The sequence below is a fragment of the Xenopus laevis genome, chromosome 9_10L, assembly GCF_017654675.1.
Source record: "Xenopus laevis strain J_2021 chromosome 9_10L, Xenopus_laevis_v10.1, whole genome shotgun sequence".
NCBI classification, from domain to species: domain Eukaryota; kingdom Metazoa; phylum Chordata; class Amphibia; order Anura; family Pipidae; genus Xenopus; species Xenopus laevis.
This window is the reverse complement of record NC_054387.1, coordinates 67,529,059-67,546,371: the sequence shown is the minus strand read 5'-3', so window position 1 is coordinate 67,546,371 and position 17,313 is coordinate 67,529,059. Positions and strand designations below refer to the sequence as shown.

Genomic DNA, 17,313 nt, shown 5'->3' with positions numbered 1-17,313 from the left:
TGAAGAGGACAGTAGGAATATTGGAGCTCATTTATTAACACTGGGCACATTTGCACGGGGGCAGTAACCATTGGCAACTAATCAAATGTATCATTTCATTATTTAACTTGCAGCTGGTCCCAAAATACAAAACCTAATAATTGACCCAAGGTTAAAAAAAAGGCTATTCAAATGTTAAGGAGGCCATAGACAGGCCAATAGTGGCTGTGAACTTAGCCTCTCCAGACCAAGGGTATAAGGGGGGTATAAGCTGCCAAAATTTGGACAGGTTGGAGAATTCTATTGGGGGGAAGGATGTGTCTGTGTAGATGAGTGTGATCATTGACTTGTGTTAACAACTGGATCAGCCAGATTTGGCCCATCACTTGGGCAAAGACTGAGCTGTAGTTCCACAAGCAGAAGAAGGCCGTTAGATCTCCAATCAGAGATTTATAAATATTTTTCTCCACTATTATTTCTCTTTTTTTTTTTTTTTATCTCTGTTGCATTTGCTACTTCTCAATTTAATTTTCTCTAGGGACACACAAATCCAGGGTTTAGCTTGAGATTCAGCCAAATCCTAAATGTTCACCCAAACCGAACTCTTAAAACCATGTGATTATAGCTCTGGACATGTGATTGCAACAGTTACAGCCGCAATTTTTTTTGGGCACCAAAGCACCCTAGAAAATTCTTCTAAAGTTGTGAGGTTCCCATAGGCTTCTATAGAATAAATTTATTGATGAGAATTCTTGACAGAACCATCTGATGGTGAGGTTTGAGGAAATGCGATGTGCCCAATTGCTTGAAGGTATTTCGCTGTTTATGCAAGAAAACAGATAAATCACAAACTGTTTTTGAAAAACAAAAAACAAACTAGAGATCAAGCTATTGGAGGTGTCTCTACCATTGATAAACCTGCCCCATGAACTCTACACCCTAGAGTCCTACAGGGGTTCAGCTACCCGCCGGTACCCTGCGGAATGAGGTTGGATTTTCAGGTACAATCTAAATTTCTTATATTATATTGTCTATATTTTAGTCCTTTTAAAATTTTACTAAACTCGTTTCTGTCCCACCCACTTGTGATGATGTCACTTCCGGTTGCAGCCACATCAATTCCTGTTTGATGGTGGTCAGCGGGTTGCGGATATGGCAGTTGCGGGTCCAGGTAGCGGATCAAAGTGGGGTAAATATGCGGTTTGGGTCATGGGTCCAGGTCTTAGAAATTGGTTCCGCGCAGGACTCTTAATACACTACTAAGGTTAGGCGCGTGACCAGTCACATAGATTGCTTTTATAGCTTTCTTTTTTTATTTCGCACAGCTTATTTATTTACCCAGTTCTATTTTTACACTGTTCCTTTAAAATCTGACCTGTCAACTGCCAGAAAGATTTGCCATGCAACTGCTGTCGGAAAAGGACATTTTCATCCATCAAGGGAAGGCCATCCAACCTTATATAAGCCGCCCCAATCGCTTGCTGCGGTGTAAAAGATGGACGACAAAATCTTTGGCACAAGAAAAATTCGACATGTTACAAATGGACATACCGCTAATATTTCATTCTTGAGTCCGCCAATAGATATCCCCGCAGAGACTCCACTATGTGTCCTCCATAACTTCACCCACAAACTCTACAAGGCCAGGACCTGCTGTATCTATAAAATTCTGCAGGTTAATTAGAGGTTTGATATGAAACTGGCCAATATCTATGTACCATTGTTATCAATGTTATCAATTATTGTTAAACCAATTCGTCAGCTGCAAATGTTTGAACATTTTTGAAATATCCATTTGCCAATGTAGCTCTTCAGTCAATGCATCGACGTGAGGAGGAGCTTTAGTCGCCCCCCGAAAAACCACAGCCCTTCATAATCTTATTGTACGGCCCCCTTACTGGTCGCAACCAAGATGGAGGAAGTGCTCCATAAAGAAACCATTTTTGACGCTTGGAAAGAAGAGACACACTTCTATATTCACAATAGTATATGTTCACTTTTTTATTTCATTTTTTAATGTGGTTTTGCTTTTGGTGGGGATAGCATACATGTCTTATTTGTACAATATTTAACAATCACTTTATCCAGGGCTTTTTTTTTTTTCTTGTAGGTTGCTTGCGGCAAAATCGCAAGTCAGAAACTGACAGTAGTACAGCGTCCTGTGCCCAAACACCGACAGAAACACAGAGTCCAAGCTAAAAGAATTGCTTTACCAATAGGTGAGAGGTAACAGATTATACTTATATATATATATTTATGGACTGAGAAACTGCATAAAAACCTACTTTGCTGGTTGAATATCTGAGGTAAAAGATGTTCAGTTGAGCGGTGCGTTCCCCGCGCCGCTTTGCAATTAAACCATAAATAACATTTCTGCATATTTTTATACCAAATGCATCGGATAAAAAAAATCCATAGAAAGTTTTATTTGAACAGATTGGAAAACAACGGCAACTGGAAAAAAAATTCGTAGTCGGCAAATAAAGATTGGCAGTTTTATATGGTCGAGCTCTTGTGATTACAACTCCTTTAATTACATTCAGTACAAGTCTCAAGGCAAATAACGAGGGGCCACAGAACTACACTGTGAACCAACAGTATGAAATGTACAACTGAGCTGTAGCTTTAAAAACCCCCGCCATTAAAAGGGACAGTGACTATAACATACAAGCTCCTATTGCTTGGATCTTAGCCGTCCTGTCTCTATAAGGGGGTGAAGCCTATTACAATACCTGTGAGATTGCTTTGCATTTCTTATTGAACTGGAATTAGGATGATCATTGAGAGTGTAGCGGATAGAATCCCGCCATGACAAGCAAGGTTAGTAGTTTTAATAAGACCAAGTGCAAGAAACACTAGCCAAGAGATGTCTAACTGTCCAGCTCAGGGGGCAGAGACTGGGAGTTGCAGCTGTCTAGAACACCAAGAGAGTTGTTCCTATACTTTCACCCCAAACTGTCATCCAGAGAGCAAGAGCTGCCAGTAGTGGATCATCTTCTCCCTACTACAGAAACCACCAACATGATCACAATGAACTGCCCCCATATGGCCTATGGCACCTGTAGCTTTTTGATTGGTTCTACTCAGTACTGGTGCTCAATATACCAGATCCCACCACAGCAAAGTGCTACACAGAGCCTTGTGCACCCCCAAAATACTTATTGGGACAGACTTCTGCAGAAGGACAAAATACCCATTGCTATATTCTGTTTATTGATGATTTCCCGGAGACAATACCAGTATGGCCTGCGGATTGAGCATAAGAGGGTGCAAATGATCAGCGCTTATATTTAGGAATGGAATTCACAGATGGGCTTCTGCAAAACCTCATGTAGACAGGGCAATATTTGCACCTCCATGAGGCACGACAGCAAGGCAACAAAGAATCTCATTCCAAAGGAGCAGCACCCCCATTTCAGACTGAATGCCAAATATGCTCAAGGAATAAAATAAAGGCATAGTCGCTGCCCCCCTACTATTTATGGGGGGGGGGACCATGTTCCTAATACTATTCTCGAATACTTTATGTACACAAAGGATAGCAAGTAAGGGGTCACTTGAGAACATGCACCATTTGTAGCAAGATGAAGACAAGATGAATTAATAATGCATTTACTATTCTCAGGGGATGCTAAACATGGGGTGCAAGTGCCCACTGAGCCACTAGTGCTAAAAACAAAACTAAAAGTTGAGGGACAGTAGATGGAAGGTTGTTTCCACTAAGGAATTAAGTCTACATGTCATGCCTTCTAACTGGGGGTTTAGGGAACAAGGAGCCAGAAGGGGTGACCAATAGTAATTTGGCATGGACTTAAGGGATGGCACATGGCCTTAAAATATAGGAACTTTGAGAGAAATGGCAGATAGCGAGTATTAGCAAAGTGTCACATGGTGGTGCCCATCACTAGGCAGCTGTCTCATACAGTAACTGAGACGAGAACCAGAAACCACCACAAACAGCTGAAGACTAAATGATTTGCTGGACTGAAACTGTACAATTTCCCTTTAAAGGGGAGGGGGTCTTTAAAATCAAAATGGCTACCTACAGAATAGTAGCTTGCAAAGGGGACAACGCTTGACTAAAGAGGGATTATGGGTGTCTATGTACAAGGGTGCTAGTGACCATCATCCGCTTCTACTCATGGAACTCAATAGTTTCTACTCATGGAAGTCTTGGGGTAGAAGTTTGGGGTTTCTTATTGATTGACAAAATGAAAACTATCCTTTAAATATTTCTCAGAGTCATTTGGATAAAGTTCAAGATTAGATGGACGGAAACCAAGGGCAGAGATAAAATAAATATTCAAAATTAGAAATAATTCTCACCCTTCACTATTCCCTGCTTAGAGCCCAGTGGGTTTGTGGACGACGAGTTGTTCCCAGAGAATAAGTGCATATTAGAAGGAAAACAAAGGCTGCTACGTAATGTTTGATTTGCAATGGTCTAGTAACCAATGACTTTCATTCTAGCAATATCCCATCAAATCTACCAGCTGATTGGTTGTTACTGGTTACTGAATCAAGGCAAGCTCTGCTCATTTATCTTACATGATCGTGTTCTGTCTGTTCTAACTGACCTCCAGAACGTTTCACACTCACAGTGAGTTCCTGATAAATAAAAAAAAAAATAACAAATAAAAAAAGAAATTTCTTGCATCAAAATGGACAGAAATGTAATATAATACTGGCGAATGGAGGCTTCACTGTAAAAAAAAAAAAAAGTTTAATAAGAAATTGAAGAATTTTACTTTGGCATGTACAATGATTCCGCCATTCTGAGACCGACTTTGGCACCTATTTCTATCACCAACCAATGACTTTCAAACATGATATCCTAGATTTATAAATTCCTCCGAAATTCCATCGCCCGCCCTTTTATATGTAACTGGGCAATCTTCTCGTATTGAAGGCTAAAGTCCTGGTCAGTGAGTTGCCCAGGGCTTTTGTTTTCCTTCAGATTTTCTTACTTTTAGATTGTGCCGGAATCTTTACAGCACAAATTTTAAGAATTTTGAATGTTTTTCACCCAGTGAGGCCAAAGCTTGAACAATAAAGAAGACTGCCGATCCATGGATATGTTTTAGGATTCCTCATGGCTATAATCATCCGAAATCTGGCCCTTGTCAGCTACAAAGAAGCCCATTTTGAAGTCTAGGAGGGCGGTTTAGTTCCAAAGTTCTTCCAGAATCACGGTCATGCAATTCTGCTTTCTACCACTATGGGCTAACTAGATACAGACATCGGAAATAGAATAATCATTGAAAAAAAGCCCCATAAAAACTAGAACGCCTCTACAATATACACCTTTCTAGATAAAACAGATACATCCCCTTTACATTTAAAGGGCATATGAACCCGAAAATTAAATGTTGCTTAACAAAAAGAAACGTGATTCTGACCAGCTTTCCCATATGCAGTTGTTAAAAATGTCCAATGGTTTTAAAGTTATTGGTAAAAGTAATTGCATTTGAAAGCAGCGTCTGTTCCTCCATTACTATTTCCTTCTTCCGTCTCTTGAAACAATGAAGGCAAGTCTGTTAGTCGGAGACAAAACCAGGGAACGCTGCTTCCAGCTATAATTACTTTTACAAATGTAAACAAAAGTTGTTTACAATGGAGTGTTTCTTTCATTCTGCAACATTTTACTTTGGGGTTTACGACCCTTTTAACAAGACCAATTTTTTTTATTTTAGGGAGTCAAATACATATATTCCTGTGCGGAGAAGTCAACAACAATGCCATTTTCCAGTCCATTTGTAAAAGCAGTTGATAATTTATTTTTCTCACATCTGTCGTTAGCCCACGCTAACGGTGGGTTACACCTCTAAATAGAAATTGCATATTTGAGGGTAATACATTTTTTTTACTACTTCTCCCTGATTAACGGCAACATCGGAAATCTGTAAGTTTGCCAATGCAAAGCCAAGTAAGTCAAAGTAGCGAATGTCTAGCAGAGTGGCGCACCAGTTACTCTCAATGTGTAGTGAGGAATTGTGGGTAATGACACTTCCTGAGGTGACCCTGAAACGGCGACACGTTCGGTCATGTATCCTGTTCGGCTACAGAACGTAGAGCTAAAGCGGCACATACATAAATATTCACTATATGAACTGAGTGTTCCAGTGTTAGCGCTCATAAAGAAATACAGAAATCTTAAAAAAAAAAAAAAAAAAAAAAAGAGAACATGCGTATAATTTTCAGTTACTTCTCAGACACAGCAAACCTATATAGTACTTTAGTAAAACGACGGCGGATGTAGAACAAAAAAGCTGTAAGTACAGGGGGTATAAATCTGAATGGTCAAATAAAAGTGATCAAATTCTTCCAGGGAGCTACATTTCCTATGACCCAAAATCCCTGAGTGAAATGCCCCATGTTTGGTTGGAGGAGACCACACTCTTCTATAGCTCCCAACTGCTTCCTGTTATGGAAGGACAACCCTTCAGGGGTGGGGTCATAAAGAAACAAAGCTGGGGAGTGGCTAGACATGGTTTAGATGGATTGAAGGCGTGGCCTAAAATGTTCCAATATTTAAATTGGGAGATGCGGAGAGATATGCCATTGAATATCCAACTGGAGCTCTGGGCATACAGATTTCTCATTATGATTCAGAGGTTCCCTCCAAAGAAAATTGACCAAATGGAAACCCCCCACCCACCAAGCATAGTAATTATGAGTAACATTCCATCAATTCAGGGAAATCAAATGCATTGCCCTCCTGCTGTTGAAAACTACACCCGCACCTGCATGGAGACTCGAAGGTCCAAAATGGGAGGCTTGCAAGCCAAGATACTGGGTCATGTTTATGAATCTTTTTCTTGGGTATAAAGAAACCACCAAACACGGGGGGCAATTTTAGATTAGGGAAGAGAAGGTATTTGCCCTGGACCAGAACCATCACAGGGACCAGTGTTGACATAAGCTTAAAGAACATATTACATGGTGTAACAGTTGTTCAAAGTTATAGTAAATACATATAGTTGTCCTACAGTTGCCCATGGCTTTATTCCGAACTCCTCCCAAAAAAAAGCTCCACCTCAGCTACTATAAAACCTGGAAAGAATTCCTGCTGTATCCTGGAACAACAGAGCACAATAGGATGCTACCACTTGCAGATACTCTGGAGAACACTGAAAGAGCAGGTGCAGGCAGAGAGGGTCGGACCTGCGTTGAGCTTTAATACACAACTGTAATACATGTGAGTAAGCAATCACTGGGATTAGATCACTTGCATCCTGGGCCCCAACACACACACACAACTCCAGCAGGAGGCAGCAGAAAGAGTACAAACCTCAGCACATGCACAGTCTATACCAGTGATCCCCAACCAGTAGCTCGTGAGTAACATGTTGCTCCCCAACCCCTTGAATGTTGCTCTCAGTGGCTTCAAAGCAGGTGCTTATTTTTGAATTCCAGGCTTGGAGGAAACTTTTGGTTGCATAAAAACCAGTTGTGTTGCCAAACAAAGCCTCCTGTAGGCTGCCAGTCCACATAGGGGCTAGCAAATAGCCAATCACAGCCCTTCCTTGGCATTCTCTGGAACTATTTTCATGCTTATGTTGCTCCCTGGTCTATACAGTCCAGTGCTCAGTTTGAGAGCAGCCGGTGCCCCTCCAAAAACAATCCAATAAACAAATGACCAGTACAGCAGTACGGGCAACCTCCCTGTACTGCCTTGCTGTGATGATCATTCAGTTTACCGGATTATTATTGATTAGACAAATTGGGTCACGATAGTCAACAAAAGTCTCCATAAAGGCTGCGAGAAGGTATTGTGTAATAAATAAGGCCGTATCTGGAACACCTGTTATGCCGCCAGTCTTAAGTTTCCCTTATTCCTGAGGGGGGGTTTGAAAAACATCGCCAAAACACACCGGATTGCAGCCCACACAGCAGCAGCAGGCTTAGTGCACTACCAACTCCACCACTACTCAAAAAGGTTTTCGGCATAGCTTACCCTTTAAAAATCAAATAACTGAATTTTGGCAATATGCCATTAAAAAACAAAGAGGGGGTGGATTTATTCTTCGGACTTCTTAGTGTTTTCCGCAGTATCATTAAATTTCGTGAGAAGGTGGAACTGAGGTATACCTTGTTGAGGGAGGTTAAAGTCTGCTTGGAAGCCTCTTTAATATATCCCACGTTGATTACTTTAGGTTTTATATACACAGAACAGCAGCACACGGAACATTCACAAGCTGTGTCATGATGACGTTACAATAGTCATTGAGAGAAACACAACGGCAAATGCAATAAAAACAGTTACCCTTTAAATCTGAAATGAAATGCTTTGATTTAAAAAAAAAAAAAAAAAAGTAGCAGTAGATCACGTGATATAAGTCTTTTCTGACGTGTTTAAAAAAAAAAAAAACAGGTGTCAGTTTATTAGAGAGAGGTTTGTGTTTCTTCATTGTTTTCTTTCATTCCTTTGTTGTCCAATAAAAACCACGGCAAGTCAACAAGTCCTTTGGGCATTTGCATGGAATGAAACAAGTCTCCGAGTTGGAAGAGGCGGGTCGTCCAAACGGGACCATCTGCAAAAGAGCAACCCACCTCGATTCACGTGGACTTTGCCGTATCTGCTGTTAGGCAGAAGTTCCCCTTAGCTTAGCAGCTCTGCACCAGAGTCCGGTTATGACTGAGGGTATCATAGGCTTGATTCCTTGGGCGGAAAGTCCACGTTTGTCACCATCGTTACGACTGTTACAATGTCCTCGGTGGTGATAATGTTTGTGAGTTTTTGCATTTGAATGATTCGCTCTTCTACGCAGCCGGCTGATAACCTGGCCTCTGCGTCGTGATCCCAGCACTCCTCTATGGTTTCGCAGAGCATCGCCATTCCCTAGGGAAAAGGACAATATGAAAGATTGTTAAAGGGAAACGGTCATGGGAAAAGTTTTTTTTTTTTTAAAATGCATCAGTTAATAGTGCTGCTACAGCAGAATTCTGCACTGAAATTCATTTCTCAAAAGAGCAAACAGATTTTTTTATATTTCATTTTGAAATCTGACATGGGCTAGACATATTGTCAGTTTCCCAGTTGCCCGAGTCATGTGACTTGTGCTCTGATAAACTTCAGTCACTTTTTACTGCTGTACTGCAAGTTGGAGTGATGTCACCCGCCCCCCACCAACAGCCTAAAAACAGAAAAATTGAAAGATAACCAGATAGCAGCTCCCTAACACAGGATAACAGCTGCCTGGTAGATCTAAGAACAGAACTCAATAGTAAAATACAGGTTCCACTGTGACACATTAAGTTACATTGAGTAGAAGAAACAAAAGCCTGTCAGAAAGCAGTTCCATAGTGCAGCACTGACTCGTTCTGAAAGTACATGACCAGGCAAAATAAACTGAGATGGCGGCCTACACACCAATATTATAAATTTAAATAAATACAATTGCTGGTTCAGAATGAAAGTTTATAGTGTAGAGTAAATTATTTGCAGTGTAAACAGTTTAAAGTTCGCCTGTAAGTTAACTTTTGGTATGTTATAGAAAGCTACATGCCAAGAAATGGGATAAAAGCTGCTTTGAAATAAACGCCATGCATTGTGAAAACATTAATGCCTAAAATGACACCATTATTTCACCACACTCTAGATCTGGTGGAACCCATTAAATTCAAAAGAGCAGTTGGCACAGAATTTCTAGCATTGTAAAGTGATGGGCAAAACACCCGTTTACCCTGGAATTTTACACTCGCCTTCATTCCTATTCCCTCTCTTATTACTGCAGCACCCTCCTGTATAACAACCTACTAAATTCCTTGCCATTATCTGCGCCATGTCAGTCTTGCCTTAAGTTTACTAATCTCCTCTCTGCTCCTCATCTATTTTCAGCTGGTCCCGAATCCTGACCACTATAAACTACCCAAACCATTGGACAGTTTGTAAAACAATATTAGACTTACAGCATGTTTCTGCCAGCACTCCCTTAAAATGGGTCTTTTCTTTTTGTGCACTACCACTTCTTGCATGTCCTCAAGAGATGGGTGCTGCCCAACTTCTTCTTCAAAAGGTAACATATACTCATCGACAGGACCTGTGTGGTGGTGGGGGAGTAGGGATACACTCAGAGGTTACAGAGGCAAAAGGCAATAACATAAGTAATAACATCCACTTAGAATGTGGCCTATTGTTAAAATAGCATATGGTAAGTGTTAAGGTAGATTTCCTTTATTTAGTAAGGGGAGACTACAGACAGTATGACTGGCTACTGTAGTTAGGGAAAGAATATATGATTGGGCAGTTGGATGAATGGATATAAACACTTACCATCTGAGGCAGTGCACCTTGATGCCAGCTCCCAAAGTACTAAACCAAACGCATACATGTCTATCCTTAAAAAGGCATCTCTCTGGAAATTGATAGCACCTTCTAACACTTCTGGAGCCATGTACCTGCGGGTCCCAACCTATAAAGGGCAAAGAATACGTCACAGTTAATCAAGATGGGAGACAAATGCAACCCATGGTCACTTCCGCTTAGAGCAGCGGGAACATCAAATCATCAGCATATTCCAGAGAGCCCAATACACTGATATCATTGCCATAGAGTTTACCTGCCCGTGAGTGTCCCCTGCAGATTTCCCAGCTTCGAACTTTAAGGCGAGGCCGAAGTCTGCTATACAGGCTGTCAGATTGTTTTTAAGTAGCACATTTTTGCTTTTAATATCCCTTTAAAGAAAGACACACAGACATATATATATATATATATAAATACAGTCAGTATCCTGCAATAGATAGAAATATAGATGATACATAGATATATAGATAGATGTGATATATATATATATATTTATTTATATGGATGGATGAATAGATAGATAGTTGATATATAGCAAGAGAGAGAGAGAGAGTAAGTGCCTAGGCTGTATCATATGGGAATGTATTATACCATACAAATGAAGGAATACCAGAACATACCTATGTGCTACCGCAGGCTTGTGTCCATCTTTGAGTCCTGGGATATCTTCATGGAGGTGAGATAAACCTCTGGCCATTGTCTCAGCGATGAGGCAAAGCTCATTCCAAGACACCACGTTGGCTTTGAGATAGTCTGTCAGGGAGCCCTGTAGAATAAGGAGGCTTATTAGATAACAATCATTCACTTCAACACTGCTGGTCTCCCTGTGCAAAGCACATGATGCTCTTTTTTCCTCAATATCACCATTAGGGGGTACAATCTCTTCTAAAGGGGATCAATAGTAAATCAATGCTTTTAAGGCTTGCCTTCAGCAGAATGGAAAACCCTGTGCCGCCAACAGGCCTGCATTGTAATAGCATTGCACATGATATTATAATGCAGTTTGCAATTGGTCTTCAGTTTTTATTTTTTCCTGTACCGCTATCTGGTTATTCTTAATGACTTTAACAACCAAACAGCAGCATGGAAGCCAAAAAAGAAGAACTATAGAGGGCCTCACATTCCATCAGTTTCTTTTTTTGATGCTTGGGTCATATTCAGCTGTAGGCCAGAGAGAGAGAGGCAGAATAGGAAGATGAATCATATAAAACTATAACAAATAAAAAAGTGAAGACCAATATTGCCTACAATTGATCCTGCTTCACTATACTAAAAAGTCTATGTAAAATCAAACTTCCCCTTTAAAGGGATGGTTCACCCTTGAGTTAACTTTTAGTATGTTATATAGAGTGGCTAATTCTAAGCAACTTTTCAATTGGTCTTCATTATTTATTCTTTATCGGTTTTTAATTATTTCTTCTTCTTCTTCTTCTTTCAAGCTTTCAAATGGGGGTCACTGGCCTGATCTAAAAACAAATGCTCTGTAAGGCTACAAATGTATTGTTATTGCTACTTTTTATTACTCATCTTTCTATTCATATTCCAGTCTCTTGTTCAAATCAATGCATGGTTGCTAGGGGAATTTGGACCCTACCAACCAGATTGTTAATATTGCAAACTGAAGAGCTGTTGAATAAAAAGCTAAATAACTCAAAAACCACAAATAATAAAAAATGAAAAAGAATTGCAAATTGTCTCAGAATATCCCTTTCTACATCATACTAAAAAATAACTCAAAGGTGAACAACCCCTGTAAGGCTGTTTAATAGCGTCATTGCTGCACACTGATAATGAAGGAGTTCTACTAACCCCTATTCATTGTTAGGAACACACTGAACAAAACACAAGGGCCAAGGAAACATATTCTAAGGGGAAGCTGACCTTTTCGTGGAAAGCAGTAATTAACCACAGATCTGTGTCAAGGTTTGTGCCACGTTTTTCGGCGCCAATGAAGTACAGGATATTCTCATGCTTCATCCCAGGGAGGCTGTAGATTTCATACTCGTTTTGCCAAGACAGTTTATCCTTCAAAGCAGAAAGCAAATAATGTGGTAAATGCTTTAGTACATATATGCGTGTCACTGTATTGGTGCCATTCTAAGCACGGGCAAGCACACGGGCAGGGCTACTGACAGCAAAAGTCCATTATATTAAGCTACTTCTCAACATCTAACAAGCAGCAAGATGCCTTAAAATAGTCATCTTTTACTCATTTAGTATGCAGGGGAAAAAGTCATTTAACAAGTTCTTCCCTTTCCCCATCTCCTGCCTGTGTCACAGGCTTACAGATAAGGAGGAGTCCATTAGATTATGGACTGGTGGGATTGATTAATTACCTTCTGATCTTGCCACAATTGCTTTGAAGTAGCAAGGATGCGGGATCAAATTAGAAACAAGAAGTGCTTTCAATGACATTGTTCTGTGCTATGTGGTGTAGAGGACGAATTACAAGGAACTCAGATGATACAATTACAAGTGCCTTCAATCAGATTAAAGGATTCAGTTAGTCCTGTAACACACAAACCCTTTACCTGTACAGGGAATATCTTGACAGCTACGGTTTCATTTAATAACTGGGCTTTCCACACGCAGCCAAACCTCCCTCTGGCTTTCACCTCCAATAGCTGCAACGGCTTTAATCCCAGCAGAGGAGACGGAGGAGGGGGGCCTGGGTCCTAAACAGAAACAAGTAAAATAAATGTAATTATACACAGGACAAGGCTGCTGCAATGACTGCTCTGAGAAGGTAACCACATCTGCAGTCTGTAATAAAAGCTCTTCTTGCTGGACATCTCATGAGGAATAGGATAGGATAGTTGCTCAGCTTTGCCAAGCAATTACCTTTACACAAAGTTTATTTTGGACACAAGAATCAACTATTATATTGATAATGACTCTTGTTCTTAATATATCATTGTACAATGCATTGTCAGTAACTCAACCTGGCCATGGTATATATAGTGACATTCAGCAAACAGAGCAGCTGCTAATAACTGGCATAAGGACTACTATTGTTAAATAAGCGTTATTGCTATGGAAGCTGCAGGCAAAAGGGTTGATGGTGACAGAGAAACAACTTGGCTCTAAAGCAATAAACTGCTGCTAAATATGGAAATGATTATGTCTCCATACAATATTACTGCACTACCCATTTATAGCCCTTAGATGGTGCTGTGACCTTCCCGTTTGCAATGGATAGACTACATCCTATGTGGATGATAACTATAAATAAGGATACATTATTCACTGCCCCCCCCAGTGGTTGAATATTATCATACAGAAGGAGACACTGACTGTACATCTCCAACTTTTTATTTCATTAGTGCACAAAACAACCGCTACGTGATTTAGCCAATCGATCTCTCTGTGATAAAAAATCTGGATCTGTAAAAAGAGACAAGTTTCCTTTTTATTTCCCAGCAATAACTGGGGATACTACAGTCATACTATAACAAGCTGTAGCCCTGAGAATTCTGGGAGTTCTAGTTTAAGTGTTTGAGGGCTACAGGTTGCGTATTCATAATCATCAGATGCACATGTTATACATATATATATATATATATATATATATATATATATATGTATATATATATATACATACATACATATATATATATATATATATATATATATATATATATATATACATACATACATACATACATACATACATACATACATACATACATACATACATATATATATAGCAGTTAGTAGGTTTTCCATATGAAACATGAAGTGAGCAAATAAAACACACATTACATTCTCAGTTGCACTTGTGTGTAGCCACTGGCACTATGCCTGGAAGGGAGCACGCAGGCTGCTATGTAAGTGTAACTTTTATAAATAAAATTAAAGCATGCACAGGAATATACAGAAATGCATGGATGCAATGGGTTAAAAGAACGTACAAAAAAAATAAGTAAATCAACCCAAATGATGCAGGGGCAAGCAACAAGGTCTCTTACCTCTATCATAATGTGAAAGGCGTGCTTGTGAAGAGAAACACACAGGCAACACAAATTACTGTTTGGACCCATAAAGGAAATACTATTTGAAGCGACACAATACAAACGGGCATCCTGCCTACAATCCACGGTGCTGCCCCAGTGCTCATAAACACAACTGTGTCTGGCACAACCAGCCCAATAAAGTGGTGATCCAGTATTCCCTACGCCTCTCAATACACTTCCAGTTTCTGGCAGCAGAGGTCACTGTTGTAACATAAAGCCTCATTCCCAGCCATGGACCAGGCCTAGCAGAACTAAAGTAAAAGCTGACATTTAAGGTGACCATACACAGGCCGATAAAAGCTGCCGACAGACCAAGTCGGCAGCTTATTGGCCCGTGTATGGGGCCCCCCGACAGGCTTCCCCGATCGAGACTCGATCGGATGGGACAAAAAATCCCATCGGATCGCGGTCGCATCTGTTCGTTGATGCGGTCCCGCGATCCGACCCCCGTTCCCATGCGTTAGGATCCGATGGTTGGGCCCTAGGGCCCACGATCGGATCAGCCCGATATTGCCCACCTCAAGGTGGGCATATCGGAGAGATCCGCTCGTTTGGCGACGTCGCTAAACGAGCGTATCTCTCCGTGTATGGCCACCTTTACACTTCCTATTGCAATTGGCAGATCTTAGGCATCAGAGAGGGGTTATCAGTCAATACATAGGTGTTTCAGAAAATGGTGTGTGTGTAGAAACATCTTACAACAGCCAGAGGGCCACCAATTGTTGTATGATTAAAGGGGAACTAAAGTCTAAAATAGAAAAATGCTAGAAATGCTGTATTTCGTATACTAAACATATACTGTACATGGACTTACTACACCAGAAGCCTAATTGAACAAATGATTTATGTTTTCAAAGTTGGCCACAGGGGGTCACCATCTTGTAAATTTGTAAAACATCTTTGCAAGACCAAGACTGTGGACATGCTCAGTAAGGTCTGGGCTGCTTAGGGATCCTCATAAATTATCAAAATAACACAATAATATCTGCCATAGAAGCTGATATAGCAAGTCTGATTAATAATCAGAATATGCAGACTGCACTGGGCCCTGTGTTTTATAGTTTATGTATTGTTTGGTACAACCTCTCCAACTCTGCAGCGAAATAATCCTTCAATGAGAATCCCAGTTTATCTGTTTAAATCTGGCTCCATGATCTTTGTCCATGCCAATGGAGTTGGAAACATTAAAGGGGATGTAAAGGAAAAAATAAAATCCCATACAAATCTCTACACAGTCGCTGACTGCTCTACAGGGAAACAAACAAAGTAGCTCGAGGTCAGTGAAAAGTATGACCGTTTCCCTGCAGGGCAGTTAGGGACCGTCTGAAAGTTTTCTATCCACAGCAGTCAGAGCAAGTAAATGAAGGGGGAATTTTACTGCATACAGTCAGGTTTCTTATAAAAACGGTACACATTTTATAATCAAAGTATATTGGAGATAGATTTATTTTTCATTTAAGAAAGCAAAAATGGGATTTTATTTTTTTGCCTTTCCATCCCCTTTAAGGGTTCTCAAACACGTCAGGCCTCAGTCTCATGCTGAGGTAGGTACCCATGTTTTTATTACTAAATAAAAATGTTTCTTAGCTTTGGAATCCGGAGTGCAGCAAATATTTGTTTTTGGAGGCACCAATTGTAGACTCAAAAAGGACCACTGCATCCCCTTATTTTAGTGCTGAATGATGCTTAGTACAGGATTAAACATATGAACATAGATCTATGGTATGGTGGAAGGCTATGGGAAAAGATGAGGAAGCTTGTGCACAGTCAGCCTGAGAGACAATGGCAGCTCAGGCAAGGCTGAAACTGCAAGATGAGCCAGTAACACCTTGATATAACCTTGGGGTACATTTAATATGCAAAGGATTAACAGACTGGCCAGAGTGAGCAGGGCTGGTCCTATCAAATGTGGGGCCCAATTGGGACCATGTTGGCGGGGCCCCTAGACAAAGTGTTGCTGGCTACTGACACACCAAGTATTTAGGAAAATAAGGGCATACAGGCACAAAATAGAAAGGAAAGGGGCAGACAAGGTAACATAATAGGGGCACACAGGGTAAGAGAGAGAGGGAGGAAATAGGAGAGTGGACTGGGCCAATTAGTTTGGGGCTGGGCCGATTCAGCTTGGGAGCAGGCTTGGTTGGATTGGGGGCAGGCAGGGCCTATCAAGGTTGGAGGAAAGCTGGGCCTATGAGAGTTGGGGCAGGCTAGACCTATGGATTTGGGGATGGGCTGGACTCTCAAAGTTGGGGGCAGGCCAGGCAGCATCATGTGCTGAGGGAAATATTATCTGTGCTGCCCTGTGGTGCGGGGCCCCCCAGAGGTGCGGGGCCCAATTGGGCCCAATTGGTCCAATTGGCCTAAGGCCGGCCCTGAGAGTGAGAACAATAAAACATATGCATACCTGTGTTGGAACCAGCACTGGGGGGTAGGCGAGCTTGTGATGTCGGTACATCCAAAACGAGAAGAGAACAATCACTGCAACCACCATGATAGGCACCAGTGAGTAGAGCAGAGTGTTGAATAAAGGAGGCTTAGTTGTGACAGGATTTGAGGTGGCTGCAAGATAATCAAAAAAAAAAAAAAAAATTAAAAACCATAATGTATCCAACTTTGCACCATAGCCAAGTGCCGGTACTTTAACCCACTAGCAAATACACTGCTGCACAGAAGGATTAATCATATGAATAGACTTTAGGGATCAGCCAGGGGCAAGCCTTAATCTCAGGAAGGAAACTCTATAACAGTTGGGAATGTAGTGTTTGTTCAAAGCAGAACAGTAATGCCATGACCTATGAACTACCAACTCCCAGCACCCTCAGCCAGGAGCAGCAGCTAGAGGGCTATGGGCTGGGCTGTATGGGAAATCCTAAATATAAATCTTAAAGGAGAAGGAAAGTTACCGAAGCAGTTTATTGCCAATAGATTAGCCACAATAGTGCAAGCTATACCACTATATTTATTATACACAATGCTTTACCATACCTGAGTAAAAAGCTCTAAAAGCTCTTAGTT

General features: G+C 40.8%; 1 protein-coding gene across 5 annotated transcripts in view; it reads right to left on the bottom strand.

Annotated features, from left to right (window-relative positions):
* Window positions 1-1,955: 1,955 nt before the first annotated feature.
* Window positions 1,956-17,313, bottom strand: part of acvr2a.L (activin A receptor type 2A L homeolog) — a 56,722-nt gene continuing 41,364 nt past the window's right edge. For 3 of the 5 annotated variants that reach the window (XM_041575556.1, XM_041575555.1, XM_041575553.1), the window contains exons 4-12: window positions 16,703-16,857; window positions 14,254-14,277; window positions 12,817-12,960; window positions 12,167-12,310; window positions 10,906-11,051; window positions 10,542-10,656; window positions 10,256-10,394; window positions 9,892-10,022; window positions 1,956-8,821 (exon numbers count right to left, since the gene is read on the bottom strand). In XM_041575556.1, the coding sequence (XP_041431490.1) occupies window positions 8,627-8,821; window positions 9,892-10,022; window positions 10,256-10,394; window positions 10,542-10,656; window positions 10,906-11,051; window positions 12,167-12,310; window positions 12,817-12,960; window positions 14,254-14,277; window positions 16,703-16,857 (1,193 nt within the window). In that variant the 3' untranslated portion in view covers window positions 1,956-8,626. 5 annotated transcript variants of the gene reach the window in all.